We start from the raw sequence: 20,158 nt of genomic DNA, 5'->3' as shown, positions 1-20,158 counted from the left end.
ACAGCCATGTCTAATTCCCTATGAAAATTCCATCTCAAAATGTTAGCCAAATACCTCACCTCCTGTCTGACTCCCTTCTACCTGCACTTCTCACATTTTAAAGAACAAAAGTACCCCAAAGATACAGCAATAAAACTTCCCAAATTGTCAGAGAAGTCCAAGTGACTCTCACATGGTCTCAAGTGATATGCTGCCATTCTTCTGCCTAATGCCATTCGCTGAATAAATTTTTAATCACTCTGCACATTCTTGAAAGCTTATGAATATTTACAGCATTTTCATATACTTTATTAATATTTCTCCTCATACCATTTTTGAAGCCAATTATGCTCTGCCATCAGGTTACAATTCTGTCCATGATTAATTCAAATAAACTTTGGAGCATGGCAGGTTTTATTTCTAAAATCCACTTCTGCTTCGGAGGAATTTTACAGACTATGGAAGGAGGGATCATATGAACAATTTCTTAACTGAAGTTGTTCAGTAAGTGAACATATTAGAATAAAATGCTGTAGAATGCTGCAGTATTTTCAGACTGTTATACACATTAAGTACTACAGGAGGAGAAATGAGGGATGAAGAATTTCCCACTGTATTATGTTTATTGCAAAATAAAAGCATTATCACAAAAATCCAGGAAAGAAAAGTACGTGAAGAGGAAGATAGTAGGTTAGCTTTCCATTGATGTCATAGACCTCTGAAGCAAAAATAGGGTTTTTGTACAGGCTGGCAAGTAGTCCTGTTATTAAACTCTGCTAACCACTAACTATACAGAACAGCTTGAGAAGGAAAAGGGTGGAAAACAGAAACAGAGTATCAGAAAAAATAGAATATTGGAATGGTTGAGGGGTAATATGTTCACCTAAAATATAACTGCACCACCACAAACAACAGAGAACATCCATAAGATAATACTTTCAGTGAGTGAAATTATCTGAAGTAACAACAAAGCAAAAGGAGTACTTTATTGATCAGTCTGCTGCTGAAATGCCACCGTGGAACCTGGTGCTGGAGAGGAGTTGCTCTGCAGCTCTGTGTGTCAGTTCTGCTCTGCAGGAACCTGGCTAAGTTAGGAGCTGCTGTACAGCACTCCTGGATTATTCCACGTACACTGACACAGCAGAGGTGAGCAGAGGTGCATGGCACAATGCTGTGCTCCTGAGGCAGCCCCAGGGAAGCTGGGCAGCCAGCACAGCTCTGCATGGAGATGCTCAGGCAGCCCTGGGAGACAGGGAAGTGACACAGCACCAGCACATTGTGCTGCCCAGGGCTCTGAGCTGGCCTGTTTGATGCCAGCTGGGCAATCTCTGCATGGTGCTGGATCCCACTGACAGCAAACACGCTCCCGGGCCAATTTAATAGCACCCACCAGGAAAAAGGAATGAGAGGAATGCTATTTGATCCAGATGATCAATCAGCAATCAAAAAAGAGGCAGTTACATGACAACACAATCTGTTCTGCCCCAAACCATAGTGACAAAAATGAAGAAATTAAAAATATGCTTAGAAGTTTTAAAAGGAATTTTAATGATTCTTTGGGAGAAGTAATTTTAGAGAAGCAAGTCAGCACAACGGGTGCTCTGAGGAGGATAAAAAGAGACCCAGAAAAACCTGTACACTGACCTAAGTGACATTCTCCCAAGAATCATCTATATTTTTTCTTTTTCTTACTCCAATAGATAAAAAGTTAAGGAAAATACTTTGGAAATTCATTTTGTAAGGAATTGCAAAGGCATGCAAAATATTTTATTCCACTAAAACTGCTCTGACCTGCAGAGAGAAGAGTAAAAGTGAATGGTAATAATTTTAGAAGTACAAATCCAAAGGTACATGTTCTGACATCCTGCTATTATCAAAGTGTTTTTCCCCTCAAAGTGCAACACGACCCAAACTGGCGTTTTACTCCATTTGAGTGTAACGGCAAACCTAGGAGGTATCAAGATACTACCTAGCAGAAAATCAGGCCTATGTACTTCTGCTTTTACAGTCCTTCAGAGGTTTTTCTCCTAAATAAATAATCTTTAGCTTTAGAGTCTGCCTGGTGACTAGTCACAAGCATCATTCACTCCAGAGAGAAAGAAATGAAAGGTATCTGATCCTGAATTGAAAATGTCTACAAACACTCCTCTGCCTGGCCCACGCTTATCAGACATGGGGATAATTTAGCTGTGGTTGCTTTGCCTCCTCTTCATCACAGGTGGAGATTCCAGCATATCCACCTTCAGGGTCTCTGTTTCCCTAATCCTGAAAATAAGCTTATATCTTGGCACTGAAACTGGACAGAGTTGACTGGAGTTCTGTCATTGATTTCAACAGGAACAGAGCTCAGGCATTAAATTCCCCTTCCTTCTTCCACTCCATCCCTCACCTGCCACTCAGTGTTACAGACAAATGATGAACAGAACAGAGTTCAGGTATGACCATTACCTGTAGCAAACTCTACTTATTCGTGTCTATATTCAAAGTCAAACATGTCACATGAACAGATCAACCCTTGCTCATTTCAACAAGAATTATGTACATAAATACCTCTAGTAATATTTTATTCAGATTTAATTCAACAGCAAAAATCTTGGGCATCACTGCCAGTTGATGGTGCCATCCAGACTTCTCTCATGTTTCTTTGCAAGAGTAATGGTTTGGTTCCTACACACCTTGCTGTGCTCCCTCCCCCAGCTCCACAAACAAGCACACAAACCAGAAAGTATTCAACAGTTTACACTTACACATCACTTTGTGTTGTGTAGATATGGTCAAACAGTGACTCTATGGCCATCCATTTCACAGGGATTCGACCCTACGAGGTAAAGAAGCAGTAATGGTGAGAAAAATAAGTTTCCAAGTGAAAAAACAGGGTATTTATCCTCAAAATAGTAAAACAAGTCTGTCCATACTACAGCACTTGCCAGTGCACCTATGATTTGCCATTCTGTAAGAAGAACAGTGAGAATAATAATTTTAAGTGTCTTTTAAAAAACTAGTTCATGTCTTTTTACACCAGCAATCTAATTACGTGCAATAAGCTGGTGTGGCCTTTTGCAGGTGGTCACCAGTTTAAGTCAGATAAACTCAACTCTTCTCTTAATAAAGAGCTCTGAAAATGTGCAGATGCAAAAATAATGAGGAATGATGGTTAAAGAGGAAGAACTATCTCATTTACACCAGGGACGATGCATAAATAGAAGCACCTGGATGTTACAGATACCTCCGGTTTCAGAACTGAACCTGGACAGTCATACTTGGTTACTAGTTTCTAAGTGGAATCTACAAGTTGCTATTTTTCACTGGCAGAAATTCACTGAGAAAAATCTGAGTAATCCACCCCAAATATTCATGAAAATCTAGGTATGCAAAATTTCCAAGCTGTTTCATAACCTTCCCAGTATGATTAGCATTCATATGCCTTACTTCTCATTCTCATGAAATCCATATATATAGTATTTCAGGAGGATTTGAAACTTCCTCTTCCTTCTCAAATTCTTCTTTTCCCTGTCTCCCCATCCAAGCAGACAGATGCTTGTTAGGATCTGAATAATACTACAGTGATGAGTGTCTCAAAAGTAAAAAACAAATATCCACTCAGTACCTCATGCCCCACCAAACAAAACTAAACTGCCAAACTGCCTTGATGCAAATGCTTTACTCTTAAAATACAGAGCAACTGGTATAAATCGTTGTAAAAACACATCCATCAGAAGATAGCGAAATGAACATGGCAGCGGCCTTTTACATAAAATCATGACTTCTAGAAGTTTTTTTTTTTCCTTCACAACTCATTCTGACTTACGCAACATTCACACAAACTGGCCCTTAAAAACAGAGAAAGCTAAACTAAAAATTCATGGTATTTATGGAAATCTTCTCATAAAATTTTAACATTTTCACATGCAAAAAAATCCTGCTGGCAGCTCCTTCATATTAAGCCATAGAGGGAACTCAACCACCACTGCTTATTTGACACAGTCAGTGGGAAGCTGTGTTCACGAACATCACAGTCTAGGCCAGCACTGACTTGTGGAAGTTGTGTGGAACTTGATATAAATTGTCTATATATTTTTCAGCTCTTCGGTATTTTTAGTATATATTTTAAATTATAAATAGGAGGAGAGAAAGAAAAAAAATGGTGTTTTTTGTTTGTGTTCTCATATAGTTTGATGAGGAACTGGATAAATAAGGAGTGGAATGAGAAGACTGGATAAATGAGGAGTGAAGAGGTAATAGTTACTTAAAGATGATACATATTTTACATATATATATATATGTGTATTTCTATCCCACTGGTTAAGCTCATGCTTTTGCTTCATTGTCATTTTTATTTCTTAAAATAATTATCTTACATTTATAAAACCAGCCATTCTCCTTTTCATCCATGCTCAAGTCCCACACAGTATAAATTAACTTCCTTGATCAGGCAATAATTTCCACTACTGCTTTTAACACACACTGTACCTTGCTCCTCTTTACATAGGAATCTTCCTCATACACATCACGTGAGAGGCCAAAATCCGAAATCTTCATTTTGCGCCCTTCTGCCACCAAGACGTTCCTGGCTGCTAAATCCCGATGCACAAGCTTTTGGAAGGAAACAACAGGAGAGTTCATGCTTGTTGTGGAGGAACCAGCTGCTTGCTCCACGTCTATCACACGCTGAGATGAGCCCTGGCTACCCTACCTTCATTTCTGCGAGGTACTGCATCCCCCGGGATATCTGCCATGCAAACGAGATCAGGTCTCCCATGGTCAAGGCTCTCTCGTCAGGGTTATCCAAATAACTGGAATTCCTGTTGCCATCACTGCCCACGTAGCTGGGGCCAACTTTTCTACTTTCCCTGAGGAAACTGCGCAAGGAGCCGTATTTGGCGTATTCCACAATTAAATACAGTGGGCCTGAAATAAACAAACACACAGGTCACTAAACAATTCATAGATAACCATTTTAGGGGTCTTCTCAAACAAGTCTCCTAATCAGCACATTGTTTTGAACTGTCAGAAGGTCCAGACACCTCTGCCCTTTATGTAAAAAACACTGAGTCAGCCATGAAATAAGAATGTTTTTCCTTAGATCCTCAATGCAAAGAGAATGAGTTTCAGGCTAAATCAAAGCAGAATGCTGGCTCTTGCCTATAATCCCTCATCTAGATAATCTGAGACCGAAAAACCAGACAACCTTCAGACAAATTAGATCTGTGAAACAGCCTAACTTAGAAAACTTTAAAATTAAAATAATCTTCTTGAGCTTGTGATACTGAGCTCAAATAATCTGCTAATTCCAGCACTGTGTTTAAGGTGCCTTTTGATAGCACTACGAAACATTCTGCCATTACAACCCATTAATTTCTCCTCCCCATTACCCACATGAATAATACCTACTCAATAATATCTACCTAATGATAAATACATTTCTGTGCTCTATCAAAGCCCTCCTACCTCATACACTGATGAATTAACTTGATATTTATTAAAAGCCTGTGACTCAGTAACATTTCACTTCCTCTGGGATAAAAAATACATTGTACTGAAAAGAAAAAAAACTAACCAGCCCCACTGGCTCATTACCTTACTAAGACTCAGAGATGACTCACTCCTGAATTTAATTCTCTGTCTACAACTAAAAAGTGATATTTGCAACAGAACTGGGTGGGCAAAGAAGGCAGGCCTTTGCCCAAGGCTGCAGAATCCATGCTGTGATTTTTAGGCTGCACAACTGCAGATGCAAAAGGAAGAGAATTGCTGCCATGCCTCTTCACTTAAAATGAGCGATTCCTATGCACAACAAAATTTGCTTCATTGGCAATTTATAATACATGTGTCTGAAGATTTTACCCCTTGTTGATGACTATCACTTTTAGAAACCATTTCATAACCAGAGTGAACAGTTTTGAGACAGTGGAACAAAACTGAAGATCAACCTAACTATCCAGCTATCTTTGTAGTTGTCTATTTACACTGCTTTAGTATAAATAATAACAAGAATAATGAAAACTCAAACTTGAAATATAACTCATATTTGAAAACAGTGATTATTAACAGTGACATAAAAATATATATTGGTTGGAAGAGAGTTTGTAGGAGACTTGTTAATTTTAAAATTTAAACAGCTTCAGAATCGAAATGTGCACTGAGGAAAACCCCAGGAAGAATGCTTAGTTACAATGAATTAGTATTTCCCTCTTCTTTCAAGTATTGGTATTTTAATACTTTTAATACTGTATTAATTCAATATAATTTAATATTTTAAATAATGTTTTTTAAATGTTTCAAATATTTTTTCATCCAATAGCAAATTTAAAGTATGCTCAGCAATTATTAAGCAGTGGTTGAAATACAGCAACAAACTGCATTTCATTTCCTTTCTGGATGGTTCCATCTTCGTAACAAGCTTTTAGTATTTACCATCTTGACTGCAGGCTCCATAAAGTTTGATGACATGAGGATGGTTGACTTGTTTCAGAAGGTTGAACTCTGACAGGAGATCTCGCAGCTCACTCTGGGAAGCGTTTTCTGCAGAAAGTGACCAAACACACAGTTTTGGTTAGGAAAGCATCACTCAAGAGTTCTCTGTGTACAGTGTGAAATTTGAGATCTACTATCTCTCCCAGAGCTAGCCAGAGGTTGGAAAACTCCATACTTCCCCACAGGAGAGAAATTTCCCCACCTCTGGTGTCCTGCAGCCATTCACATCAGAGCCAAGTGAGTGTGGCTGCTGCTGCTGGCTTGGTAGCAGCCTGCTCTTAGGCTCTGGTACCAAGGACTGCAGAACAAGGAGGTCAGGCAGGAATCAGGAGCAGAGTCTGTAATGGCTTAAAGATGCCATGAAATTATTACAGACCTTTTCTGGTGTTATAAAACAACTTCTTAGGGTGAATCAGTGCAATAAAAGCTTCAGAAGCACATGAAAGCCAAGCTCTCACACTGATCAAACAAAAATAGACTGACTCACTCCTTCTCCTAAATACATTTTCCAAAAGAGTAAAAATCCACTATCTACTGGCTTACTCTTGTAGCATACATCCAGATTTAGAGTTCAGAAGCTAAATGTACAGTACAAACTGATTTTACTGTGGGACACGTATGCAGACTTCACTGATGTCAGTGAGAATCATGTGGCAACATATGGCAAAACAGGCTTTCTTAGCCTTTCAAGTGCTTTGCCTTTCTGCAGAATTCTTCAGACTGACAAGCTTCCTCTTTGAGGGCACTGGGGCTTGAAGGAGATCCCTAGTCATAGAGACACTATAGGTCAGATATAAACCTTCCTCTTCCTCATCCTTAATCTCTCTGACACACAGAACCAGCCTGGACAGTTCCTCAAGTGTCATTATTGGGCATTGACAAGGATGTGTTCATCCTGATTTAAGGATAATAAAAACAAGTTTGGCTTCTGCTCTTTGGTACTGTACTGTGTGCTTTTTTCATAAGGGCTGTGAGCACCAAAGGATTTATTTGCCTATTCATGTGTGACCAGTTTGACGTCCTTATGAAAACAGTCATTCTGCTCTACTGTTATGTTTGTATCAGAACTACACATTTGTATCTGCCTTATATTATCTTGTAGTCAGAATCTGCACTCAGAGTTGAGCATCTTCTACTGCAGGGAGAACAGTATCAGCTGGTCTCTCACTACTGATAAAGACTACAAAAAGCACAGATTTATAGAAGACAAAAATCAAGAATGTCAACTTAATGCCTGTTAGAAAAGTCCTATTTTTGTAGTTCTGGAGCTGTGTGATGTGAACAAACAGAACAGAGCAAAGTTAATAATGCACCATGCCTGTTTGTCTACCAAAAAAAACTAACTTCAAATGGAGACATTTAGCTCTAAAGCTTTAGGTCATTCATTTTAACAAAACTGTGAATAATTTGTATTTATGTATTGTTTGGTGTTTTCCCCTTTAATTTTATTGTAATGAGGGTATTCATATCAGGTAGGAGGTAAAATTTAATTAATATGAGAAAAGTGGTAATAATGGGCTGAAAAAAAAGTACTCATCTGTTCCTTTAAACCTCCATCCACAGCTCCAAGACTATTTTGGCTCAACCCATTGCTCCCTGTTCCCTCCACAGTACCTAACACCAAGTTGCCACAGTAGGGAGAGTCCTGCCCTGCTCTGTTCTTACTCAAATTGTGCCCATCTACCCAGCTCAGGCAGGAGAGCTCTTTCCTGCAATAAGAGGCAGTAACATTCTGGTGTGCCTAGCACTGCCCTTTAAAGATCACTCAGTGTATAACAGCCCCAAACACTTTGACAAATGACCTGCTCTGCATCTGGTACAGGGAAAGAATGGGTGGTGCTGGCCTGATCCAAAATAACTGCCCTTTGTCCTTCCTGGCAGCACTGCAAAGGCCACTGAAGCTAATGCACTGGTCCTTATGCTTCAATTGTCATGTGTGAACAGTAAAGTTAAGCCAATAATAGCACATAAATATTTGCAGAATGACAAATGCTCTTCACAGTCAAGCTGGAAAATAAAATTTTAGGTGACTATCTGCAATTTAATTTACATTACAGAGGGATTCATTAGAGCCTGAAGTACTACTGTAAATGTCACATCAATTTATTAAAATAAGGTGCTTAAAATAAAGGTCTACTCCTTCACATTGTCAATTGAGTCAATTCTGTCCTTCATAATAGATAGGGAAAACTGAATGTCAAACCATCTGCAAGTAAAAGCAACATTTTTACCACTATGTCTTACAATCTTAACTGAGTCACATGTTGATGAAAATGTGGTAGAAAAAGCAGCATCACTAAGTGCACAAATAAACATGAGATGAAGTACTGACTATTGTACTGACAGTGTAATACAATGCAGGTCATTACTTCAGTATTACAAGTAAGAGTTAAATAATCTTCACTTCTGAAAAATCCTAGTTCCTAAACTTCCTCCATGCGACCTACACCTCTAGCAATGAAGGCATTCACTTCATAATGCATTTACTTCTTAGGTAAAGGGGTGGGATTTGCACATCTTTCCTCTCAAGGAGTGGCAAATGTGCTTTGAGTGTAACAGAAATGGAAATGAGAAGAATAACATTTTCCTGTAATGACATGATTTTACTCGCAAGCAGCACTGAATGGTTCAGTGCAAGGTCTCACATTATCATCTTAACATTATCTAGGCATACTTTGTTCCCCCCAGGTTTAAAGTCCTAGGGTAAACTAAAAACAGCAGGAGACAGCACTGGGTTATTCAAGCCATTTTGACAGAGCTCCTAGTGATTGAAAAGCAGATCAGAAAGCATAAAACTAGACAGAACTCTAAATCAGGAGACTAAGTTAACAGGTCTGTTCTGTCTCTTCATATGATTATCACATGATTTATTTAAAAAGCTTTGTCCAAGGAAACTGGATAGAGGAAAAGACTCAGAAAGCTTTAACAAACCCTTGCAATATTCCCATCAATGCCAAACAGAATTGAATACATTTGCTATGTTAAGACAGAGGCTCCTTGCAGATCATGATTTAGAATTAATTACTTACTTGGATCAATGTGATGCTAACTGCTAAAGTCACAGATCTGCAGATTGTGACTGTCAGAATGCATCAGAATGCTGGAAGAAAGAGAGGCTGTGGCACTGCTGGGTTTTTAGCTGACCTTTTGCTTTCACACAAGCCTCTCTTCAAATCTATGCAGAGGTTTGCAAACTATTTCAAATAGTTTGCAAACTATTTCAAAAGCCCCGATGGGAAGGTACCTTTCAGCATTTTCACTGCCACAGTGGTATAGCCAGCCCTTCCCTTAAGCCGGAACGCTGTCGCCTTGACAACCTTTCCAAATTCTCCTTCTCCAAGAGTCTTGCCCAGAACTAGGTTCTTCCGAGGGAATTCCCACTTTGGATCTTCCTGCAGGAGAGAAAAGAAACCCTGTGAGATGAAGCAAGGAAAGGAGAGGATATTCCCAGGAATAGGTGCACTTGAGTGTGCAGTCTTTGGTTGCTCTTTTTATCAGTGAGTTCTTATAAAAGCTTCTGGGTTCAAGGTATTTTGCAAATCTATTTTCCCTTACCTGAAAACCTTCAAAACAGGCTGTACAGGTAGTCTATGGAGAATGGATTATATTTACAGATCTGGGAAATTGGGTACAAATGAAAAATGAAGTGATACAGGATAAATCCTTGCCGTCAGAGTAACTTTGAACATGTGACTTTCATGGAGAAGTTTTACTCACAGAATAAGGTTTTCCCTTAAGAATTGATCAGAGACGACAATCATCTCCGTATAAAATTTGTGCTAATAAGCTCTAAGGTTGCAAAATTATGACAAATGTACAAACCGGACAAGAAACTAAAGCAAACAAAGCACAAGGTCTGTGAAAACCTCACTACCTAACACTCAAATATATCTGATTCTGCCATATAAAGCAGCAGTGTTTCTCTACCATGCTGGCTCATGAAAACACCTCATCTCACAGAAATCCTGGGTAGTGTGTGATTTAAAGCAGGACAAAGTAGAGTAAAGGTATGACAGCATGACTGGGCAAAAGTCTTTAAATGTGGGCAAAACTCCCACACCAACTGATATCTACAATGTGTATATCAGAATTCAGGAAGTGATCTCAGGAGGGATTTTTCTGTAATGTTAAAACTTAGCCTTGTTGTAGTACTTTGGCACATCATAGAGAGTTAGATGGTTAGTGCTTAAGTGGACAGTGCTAAAAGTAAAACCACAGTACTGTCAGATTCAGTTACATCAGTGAAAATCATTGACTTAAATTAACCTAAAATGTTACACTGTATTAAAGCATAATAAAAAAGGAAGAATGTACTGGTCTTACACAGCAAACTGAAATGTTTATCCAATTACTCATGAAGTATCTTCATGCACATGATTTCCAGCGCTGCTATTTGAAGGTAATGGGTGATTCCATGAATGGATTGCATGCCTGCAACACCATCTGCATGCACAAACAAGGCTGACACCAAAACAGAGCATGCCAAACGGCACTGTCAGGCTTACAGGTATTTTGAAGGCGTCCACAGCCACCTGGTTCTCCATGGAGTCCAGGGAGGGGCGGCGCACGTTGCTGGAGGAGTAGCTGATGGGGTAGGACTGCGCGGGGCGCCGGAACGTCATCTCGGCCGAGGCGATGGGCGCCTTCGGGGAGTTCTTGTGGTACCGGTGGATGCAGTAGAAGGAAACCAGCACCGAGATGACAAAGCACAGCACCACTGCCCCTGTGATCACGGTCTTGCACACGTCATCACACAGTTGCTCTGCAGACCAAAAAGAGCTTCTTAGAACTTTCCTTGTGGCCTACTTCTGCATAATAATTCAGTTTTAAAGATGTAAACTATTTCGTGCTATGTTTATTATTAGGCAAAATAAAAATTATTTAAAATATCCATTATCTGTTTCAAACAACTGCACAGAAAGGTCAAGGAAAAAAATAATGCACTCCTCCTGACACCATGGGTGATGGTTATCTCTGACATTTTGAAGCTGAGATTTTTAAGAAATTATCAGGAAGCTGGAATTACTTGAAAGTAATAGAAATCATTATTCCAATTCTCCTAGCTGCCTCTGCAAATATCAGGTAAGCCTCACTGAAATGCAAATGCTGCTGGAAATCAAAGGATGACCGACTTGTTTGTCAAGTAGCAATGAATAAAAATGAATCCTTAGCCATGGCTATAAATAACACATTCTGGAAATTTTCAGGGTCCATAGTGGATGCCAAGGTGCCAGTTCCTCACTAGTTTTCTATTAGCAGTCTCTGACCAAAGACATGGCTTATTAACATGGCCGCAAGTGTAGAGAGTTCTATATGTACACAGGATGCATACAAAGAAAAAGATGACAACCAGAACAGCAGCTAGACTTACCTTTGATATCATCTTTCTCACAATAACAGTTCTGTCTTGGGAAGCAGTAACAAATCCCATGTCCTGCCTTAATTCCAAGATTTCCAATGCCTTTCCCATGGCCACCAATAATGTTTCCACCTAATCAAATACAGACAACAGACTAAGATTCTTACATGTGGGTAAAGGGAAAAGAAAAGCCTCAGTTTTCCATGGGTTTACCCCAGTACAAATCTGAAAGTGAACCAGGGAGCACAGTGCAGGGATAATGACAGGAACTCCTAAGGGACATGGAAGACTCTAAATTAAGAAATTTCAGAGATCCTGAAATGGGAGAACCTTGCACTGTTTAAACATCAGTCCTCATTAGCTGTTACTGAGTTCTGTTCCTGCTTCTGATGCCGATTTCCCCACACCTTGGAAAAGTCAGTTCTAGGTATCATTGGTTCCACTGTGACATGGAGATAACACTTACCTACCTCTGCAAAATGCCACAGGACAGTCTAGTCAAAGCACTAAGAATAAATGCCTAGTGCAAGTGATAAAAAAAATGAACTGCACTATCTAAAAATGCATTATTTAATATTAGTAAAAGAATTGCAGAAGCTCATACTCTTGATTTCAAGTAGTTCTTCATGCAGAGTAACAACAACTGTATTCCCAAGTAAATAATTTTTTCTGTATAAGTTATAAAAATGACGATTAGCAGGGACATTTTTATCTCTACACTGCCTTTATCACAAAGAGCATTTTAGAGGCAGCTCAGGTGGTTAATTTTGGAAGAGACTCTGCTGAGTCACCGCCCTCTGAACTGACACTTAAAAGCACTGGCGTTCCCAAAAATCCCTCATTATCCTCCCTGCCTCTCCCCAGCCAACTTCTTCCATCATGAAGAGGTGATGAAATAAAGTTTCCATTTGCCACAGAAAATTGTATGCATTTATCTATACCTGCCTATATTTGAAAACCTGGAAGCAGATGGAAGCAGGGAATGAGCCAGTCCTACCTAACCTGTTCTTGAGCAGTTGCTTACTACATGAAAGTCTCTTGCTAAGAATGCAATTAGGTTGCCTCTAAGTGATAGGCACAGCCACAGCACCAGCTGCTTCAGTTGAGTGCCCTTGAATGTAATATTCATAGTGTTACTGTGAGAAAGCAATTTTGGGACTCAAGGACACAGCCATCATAATGACAAATGAATTACAGAAATAAGTATTTTCACAACCTAAAGAATATCCTTGATCTTAACACATTTTGGCCTATTTATTGTTTGCCATTTCCAAAGGAATGTCCCCTGCCAGTAAAAGCTGATAAAATGGTAGTCCTGCAGCTCTGAGCTCCCAGAACAAACTCATTTTTTTGTCTGCAAGTATACTGCTTTTGGGCATCAGCCCAGGTTCTCAATTGTGTCAAGTCATGTACACAATTAGTCAGCTTAGGCGTTAAAAGGGCTTGCATAACATCCTGAAAACTTGTCTTACTCGCCTGCTTATTATCCAGAAAGACAATATTTCTTTTGAGCAAAACATTTGATGATGCATATGTTGTATATATTTTAGTAACGCAGCCCCTGGCAAAAATATTTCCACTTTCAAAATAACAAACTATTATTACCAATAAAGAATTCTTTTCAGATGATTAGAGAAGTTACTTGCATTTCCTTCAAGCATTTCTCCCACTTAAAGCATTGTTTTTATACACTCTGATGAAATAATTATCTTTCTGATAACACTAATTTACAATACACAATCCGTTCTTCCATGTAAGAAATACTAAGAGGCCTCTTCAATAATTAATTTTATAGAAGAACATTAAGTTCCAGGCTTTAAGAAAATGCTAGTTCTTCCAAGACTCCATTTTAAAATCTCAGCTTGAAGTATATGATGTCAGAGTCAGAAGCAGCATTCAAGAAACATGTGTCTTTATTCCTGAATTAGACTGTCAGATAAAAAGATCCACTTAAAAATTATCATCTCTCAGAAGATGGAAATGGCTCGAGAATTACACTGTTTTTTCTACCCTGTTTATCTTCAGAATGAATTGTGAACTTGCAGGTATTCACGAGTGGAGTGTAGAAATTTATGGTCAAGTAAAAAGATCCAACACAAATGCATTTAAATTCCTCCTTCATAAATTCTGCTCATATGAGTATCTGTCTGGATTTTCAAATAGGTAAGGCATTGATTCATTCTGATGGCCACCTGTCTAAAAAGGGCAGCTACATTTCCCCAGATGATCTTTTGTAGACAAATTTATTTTAAATACAAATTTGTTCCTTCTCACTTATTTACCCAGGAGCTCAAATAGGCTGGTTCCTGTCATACTGTACCTGAGCTAGGAAGTGGGGCATTAATGTGCCTAGAACCTGAACCTCTTCAGTACCTGCACTGAAAATCACCACCTGTGAATGAACAGGCAGGAGAAAGGGCATTGCTGAGAACAGCCTACCCCTTCATCAGTCAGCCAGTGGGTGTCACCTGCCTGGCTCAAAAAAGGTCAAGATTAATCCCCATAACCTTAACTCAATTGTATGTTTCAAATTCAAGTGTGACAGTGCAGAGATGCTGAGCCTGTAGAAGGATCTACACTTGGGAAAGTGACATTTGAGAAGCAATCAGAGGTGTAACAGAAAAGCCCATGATAAAACATTCCCTACTTGTGCAGTCTTGGGGACACACAGCCGGGTCTCTGCCCTCCACCACATCACAGATGCCATCTGGACACGTCTTGATGCTTGGGGTGCACGTGGAGTAGTTTGTGGTGATCCCTGTTAACAGAGAAACAGCTGCACTAATACCACAAGGAAGGAAAGTTCATTGTATCTTCTCAGGGCACACTAACACTCCAAACCACAGGTTATGGTGCCTTTTAAAATGAACATTTATGACTACAAACACCTGCTAAAGTAACAGGCAAGACAACAAATAAAGGCAAATGGAAGAAACCATTTTTTGCTATCTTTTCTGCTTTTGACAGTCCTCTGGTCATGTCACTTGCAGTTACTGTGAATACTGCTTGAAAAAGAGCTGGCTGACCACTCTGAGACTGAAAAGCAGCTTTCACATCTGAGGATTTCTCTACACAATTTCACCCACTTGAACAGGAGGGTTACAAGAGGTTGTAGAGAATGTATGACACTTAGGCAGTTAGAAGGGATCAAGCACCGACACACAGTCATTGTTCTGCAAGAGTCGAGTGCTGTCACCCATCAGATCTGTGCTCCAGAGTACAGAAAGAGACACTGCTTTGTGCTCACTGTCTGCTGGGTGCACCTGCTCAGCACCTGCTCCAGCCACACTGCTGCAAGCTCAGTTCACTTCCAGCTGGTTTATTTACCATGTTCAGCATCACCAGGGACAAGATGAAGAATGGCCCTTCCAACTTCACCTCATTTTCCTTTTTAGTGCATACTTCATATAGGTATTATGATTATTTTTTTTAGCCCCAGCTTCTATGTAGTTCACCATACCATGTTTTCCAGCCAGAATAAATCAGTTTGTATCTATAGAACTCAAAGGCACAATTACAACCAAACAGAAGATGACTTGACACAACACAAACGTACCTTTCCCACTCCCCTGTCTCCACTGGCATCTTCCCGTTAGCACTCCCAGGCCACCACACTCTTCACATTCAGCACGGTGCTTACTTATAGCACAAGAGTCAGGACAGTCCTCTTCTTTTTTTAAAACTGTTGGGAAAAATTCAGGACAAGGAAAATGAGCACACAAGCAGGTCAGCTCAGAAGAGGAAATCTGTTTTTAGGGACAGCTAGGAAGGAAAGACAGATGAACAAAGCAGTGAAAGACTGAAAATTGACTGACCCAATTATCAGTAGACTTAGTGAACAATTAAAGAAAAGCTCAGGTACTCCTTCTCTGTGAAATAAAAGATGAACAGCAAGATCATGAAAGCATGGTTATGTCTGCTTGACAGCACACTGTCACTGCCTAGAACTATAGATATGTGCAAACATACTGATAACAGAAGAATGGAGAGCACAAATACCCACAGCTTCGTACAGAATGTTTAATTAGGGGGAAATACTTAGTTCTTGGGCTAACACAGTAAAAACCCAAAGAGCACCAGCTAGAAATGTGTGTTTTCAGACAATATGAGGCTTGCACAAAAACAAAAATCCACTGCATGCCTTTTGTTTCTTTTTCTTCAAACCATTTGCTCTTGGCATAGGAGTTCTGAACTGATAAAATGTAACAAGGTGTTGATCAGGTAAAATTGTATGGTTTAGCATAAAATGCAATATAGTTTGCAGAGAAATGAGTTTGTTTCCAGTGAAATCCTCTTCTGTGGGTGTTACAGGATATTTTTAACTTCCTCCCCGTAAGGGTCGGTCATCACACTGCCCTTAAGAACTTGAATTCAGTGTGATTGCTACATGAATACTAAAAAAACTACTAAAAAATTGTAGACAGAAGGGAGGAGAAAAATCAGTGAACAAACATACTTAGGCCATATAGTTCTTTCTTCAAATAGATAGATACAAACACACACATATGCCTATACACACACACACATATGCCTACAGACCTTTTTTCTTCTTCCACAGGAATATGTGAAATACAAAATAAAGGTCACACATAGACACATACACACTAAAGATTCTTCTTAACCAAAGGTCATCATGAACATTATGAATTGCATACAATATCTCACCTTTCTGTACATTAGTTCTTCAAACAAATAGCTACTACAGGAAGGCACAAATCAAAATTCAAAATCCAAATTCTGTGATCCATTATCTTGTAGCTCAGACTCATTTTCATTGTTAATGCCATCATTTTACAGGTCACCCTGCTAATGCACCACTTCACACCAGTAACACTTGCTAATCAATCAACAGTTCTGACAGGGGTACTTACGAGTCCCTTCCAGGACAACAGTGAGGAGGGTTTTGGTGTGTTTCCTGCTCTGCTTGTCAGTAGCTTGCACAGTGTACTGGATTTCCTTGCACTCAGGTCTGCGCAGCACAGAGGAATCGTTCACATACAGGCTCCCAAATTTGTCCTCTCGGCCTTGCAGAATGTTGACAGGATGGCAGCTTGAGTTGGGGGACAGCAACTTGTAGGTGATGTTTACACCACGGAACTTCATGCAGTTTTCAACGCAGATCTTTCCCACCTAGGTTCAAACACCAACAAAGAAATCACAGACAGGAACAAAACTCTTCAGAAAAAATATTTAGTGCCTCTCAAAAATATCTGAAATAAAATGGAGCATACTACACCTTGCCAAATTCAGTGTTTATTTGGGGTTTACAGATTTGTTATTTTTCTACAAATGCAGTATGTAAATGCTTTAAATGTGATTTATTCTCAGTAAAAACGAGACATAAAGCATTAACTGTTGTCTTCAGACTAGCAGAGAAAATGCAAAAAGCCTTGACACAGACTCAGTGGTATCTGGTGCCTTCTGCTGATGGGCAGCAGTGTTCAGTGGGAACAAGACCCCAAGATTTGGGAAATTCTGAGTTCAATCACTGTTCTGTCTCAGGCTGACCACTGAATAAACTTTGTCATCCTTGAGAAATCAAAGAGCTCAGCATGAACAAAGCTGAGACTCTCTTCAAGTAACACAGAAATTGCTATTACATAATTTTTATAATATTAGAGTCAAAAAGTTTCTGGCCAGAAGAGCTCTCTGAAGGCCTTAAAAGGAATAAGAACCTCATTGTTTCCCATTTTCAATTCTAAAACATTTAATCTAAAAATGAAAATATGTTGGTTTGCCATATTTAAACTTCTGTGTGCCAGAGTATCTAGGCTAGAACTCTCCTCAGTCTAAAGCACATCATCTAAGAAGCACAGGAATGTAAAGCCCCATCTCCTGTCCAGCTCCTACAGGAACTGATCCAAAGCTCACTTTGGTTTTTCCATTTACAAGACTGGGATTTCGATCAGGCCCAGAGGCATTGGCTTTCTTTGCAGGGAAAAACCACAATGTGAAGGGCGGGGTGTTATTGAAAGGAACTTGGTGATGGATTATTTTCAAATGCTGCAGTTAAGAAATGTTTTCAAGAAACACCACTGATGGTAAAAGCGTATCTGTACATCTTGGTTCCAGCATTCTTACTAAAGAATGTTATAAAAACAAAGACGTTTTTGTGTACTATGACCTCTTCCCATGAACCTGGACTGTTTAAGGTCAGAGAAGAAGCCTTGGCAATTCTAGAAGCATACTTTGTCATAGGATAATCCCACCTCATCTAACTTTTTCCCATTCACATCACTGATGGGTCATTTGGCACCATTCCTGTCAGGATTTTAGGTGGCAGGATAACACAGAAAGACTATTAAAGCTATCAAAAGCAAGGACATTTCTTTCTGGCTGTCTCCTCTGCCCAACATGCTGGGACTGGCAGGAAGAAGAAGACAGGATTTCCACTGTTCATAAACTCTGTCTAGACACAAGGTCTAGACACGTCCCTTCCAGAAGCACGTCAGCGCAGCTTTGGTGCCGCACTGCAACTGGCAGGGCTCTGCTACTGCTCAGATGGTGCTCCTTGCAGGAGGAGAACACACTGATGATCCTGGCATTGACCTTGGCACAGACCACACTGAACTGCCCTTTCTGCCCACTCTGCCATAATTGCTCTTTCCAGGCACCTTTTTCATCACAGTAATTTACTTCAGGGGGTTGGAGAAGACCCTGTAAATTCAGATGACCCAATAAAATCTGAAGAGCAGATCAGCCAGTTTATTCCTTAGAATAGCACATTGGCCAGTTTTGCTTTCTCCATATAATTAGAGAAGAAGCTATAAAGGTCTTCCTCAAGAAATTTCTATGAGAAAAATAGACTTTCTCTTTTTTCCTAATTCCGCTGAGGAAAGCCCAACCTCGTAACTTCACTCTGCTCCGCAAGTTCTAGAGCCAGCTCAGCTCTCAGGTGCAGCACAGCACAACTCCAGAGGAAAAAAGTAAAAACAGCTACTTCCCCCTTCTCACAAAGGTGAAAAAACAAGTAATCAGGGTAAAGGGTAGTCAGGTTTAACATCAGCTTACAGGGGAGGAACCTACAAATTTGAAGGACTCTCAATAGTTAACATAAAAATAGCATTATTAGAAATAAGAACAGAAAAATCCATCTTTCAAGTTCCAATGTTTAATAAAGTCTGGATAATGATACTGTTCCTCTTCACTGAATTCCAGGAACATTTGGACATATATAACCTCTCTAAAATCTCAGCCAATGTTATTCATCATTTGTCTCAGTAAATGTCAATAGAGCTTTAAGTCCTTTGATAAGTTAAATGCCACTGGGCAAGCCTGCACTGTCAGGCCGTGCTTCTGTTATTCAATTCATTTAACTGCTCAAATAGACAAATGGCATCAGCCCAGCAGTTAATAATTTCTTCACGCTCCTGCGTTTTCCTTAGGGCAGGAGACAGTTCAGCCTTCATATTGATTTGGCCCAGTACTTTCCCTGACTACTCTGGCACATCAAGGCTAATTATGCAGCCAACCTTGATAATGTGAAGTGCTGGGGACTAAGCTGCTTACACTGACTTGTGCTCCAAGCTGAGCACACTGTAAATTCAAATCCAGTTTCACAAGTAAGTGGATGACACTTTAACTAACTGAGAACACCATCTCCAGAGCCAGGATGAGTTTTGCACTTCGCTGCTCAAGAATCAGAACAAAATTTCTTTGTGAATTTGTGTTTAGGCAGCACAAAGAAAAAGATCTCCTCCCAGAAACTTGGAGCTCTTGCCAGGCACAGTTTCCCCTGCTACTACTGCCACCCAGTGAAACTGCACAATTAGTGTGAAATGCCACTGTTTTCAAAGATCCTAAAACTCCTTTTCACATGTTTGACTCTCCTGACAATATTCCACACCAGTAGCTTTAAAATTCAACTGGCTTTTTTTGGTTTTGCACCGTAAAACTAAAAACATCCACATACGCTCAGATTTTAAAATGGAAGTGTTCAAGCAATCTAGGGTATGCATAGGTAACCATGGTTGTCCAAATTAATCTGGAATTCATTCATTCACAATAATATTGTATGCATACACCTATATATAAAAACATGCATACAGAAAACAACCCAACCAATTCATTAATCTAAATTCATACACACCTAACAGGTAAGTGTCCACATCCGTTTCAATTGCAGTCATGTTGTGACACAGACACAAGAGTTCTAGATGCAAGACTTAGCCTATGAGTATCTTACATACCTGTGCTATTATTCCTTTTAGGGGGAAACCCAGGTTTCACCCCATCCCCAGGCAACAGGCAAGGGTATAGCTTTCACAGCCTGGTGCTACAAAAGCCTCAAACCTAACATCAGAAATAATTTGATCTGCACAAAAAGAACAGACTATCCTCTGAAGT

General features: G+C 39.7%; 1 protein-coding gene across 10 annotated transcripts in view; it reads right to left on the bottom strand.

Moving 5' to 3' along the window:
- Positions 1-20,158, bottom strand: part of RET (ret proto-oncogene) — a 171,184-nt gene that overhangs the window by 12,165 nt on the left and 138,861 nt on the right. For all 10 annotated transcript variants that reach the window (XM_064716354.1, XM_064716357.1, XM_064716359.1 and 7 more), the window contains 10 exons: positions 16,684-16,942; positions 15,369-15,494; positions 14,460-14,570; positions 11,825-11,944; positions 10,959-11,215; positions 9,698-9,845; positions 6,394-6,501; positions 4,673-4,887; positions 4,450-4,572; positions 2,727-2,797 (listed from right to left, as the gene is read on the bottom strand). In XM_064716354.1, the coding sequence (XP_064572424.1) occupies positions 2,727-2,797; positions 4,450-4,572; positions 4,673-4,887; positions 6,394-6,501; positions 9,698-9,845; positions 10,959-11,215; positions 11,825-11,944; positions 14,460-14,570; positions 15,369-15,494; positions 16,684-16,942 (1,538 nt within the window). The remainder of the gene's footprint in view (positions 1-2,726; positions 2,798-4,449; positions 4,573-4,672; positions 4,888-6,393; positions 6,502-9,697; positions 9,846-10,958; positions 11,216-11,824; positions 11,945-14,459; positions 14,571-15,368; positions 15,495-16,683; positions 16,943-20,158) is intronic.

Source organism: Zonotrichia leucophrys, chromosome 6, assembly GCF_028769735.1.
Source record: "Zonotrichia leucophrys gambelii isolate GWCS_2022_RI chromosome 6, RI_Zleu_2.0, whole genome shotgun sequence".
In the NCBI taxonomy this organism is placed as follows: domain Eukaryota; kingdom Metazoa; phylum Chordata; class Aves; order Passeriformes; family Passerellidae; genus Zonotrichia; species Zonotrichia leucophrys.
The sequence above is the reverse complement of the archived record's forward strand: the minus strand, read 5'-3'. Positions and strand labels throughout refer to the sequence as shown.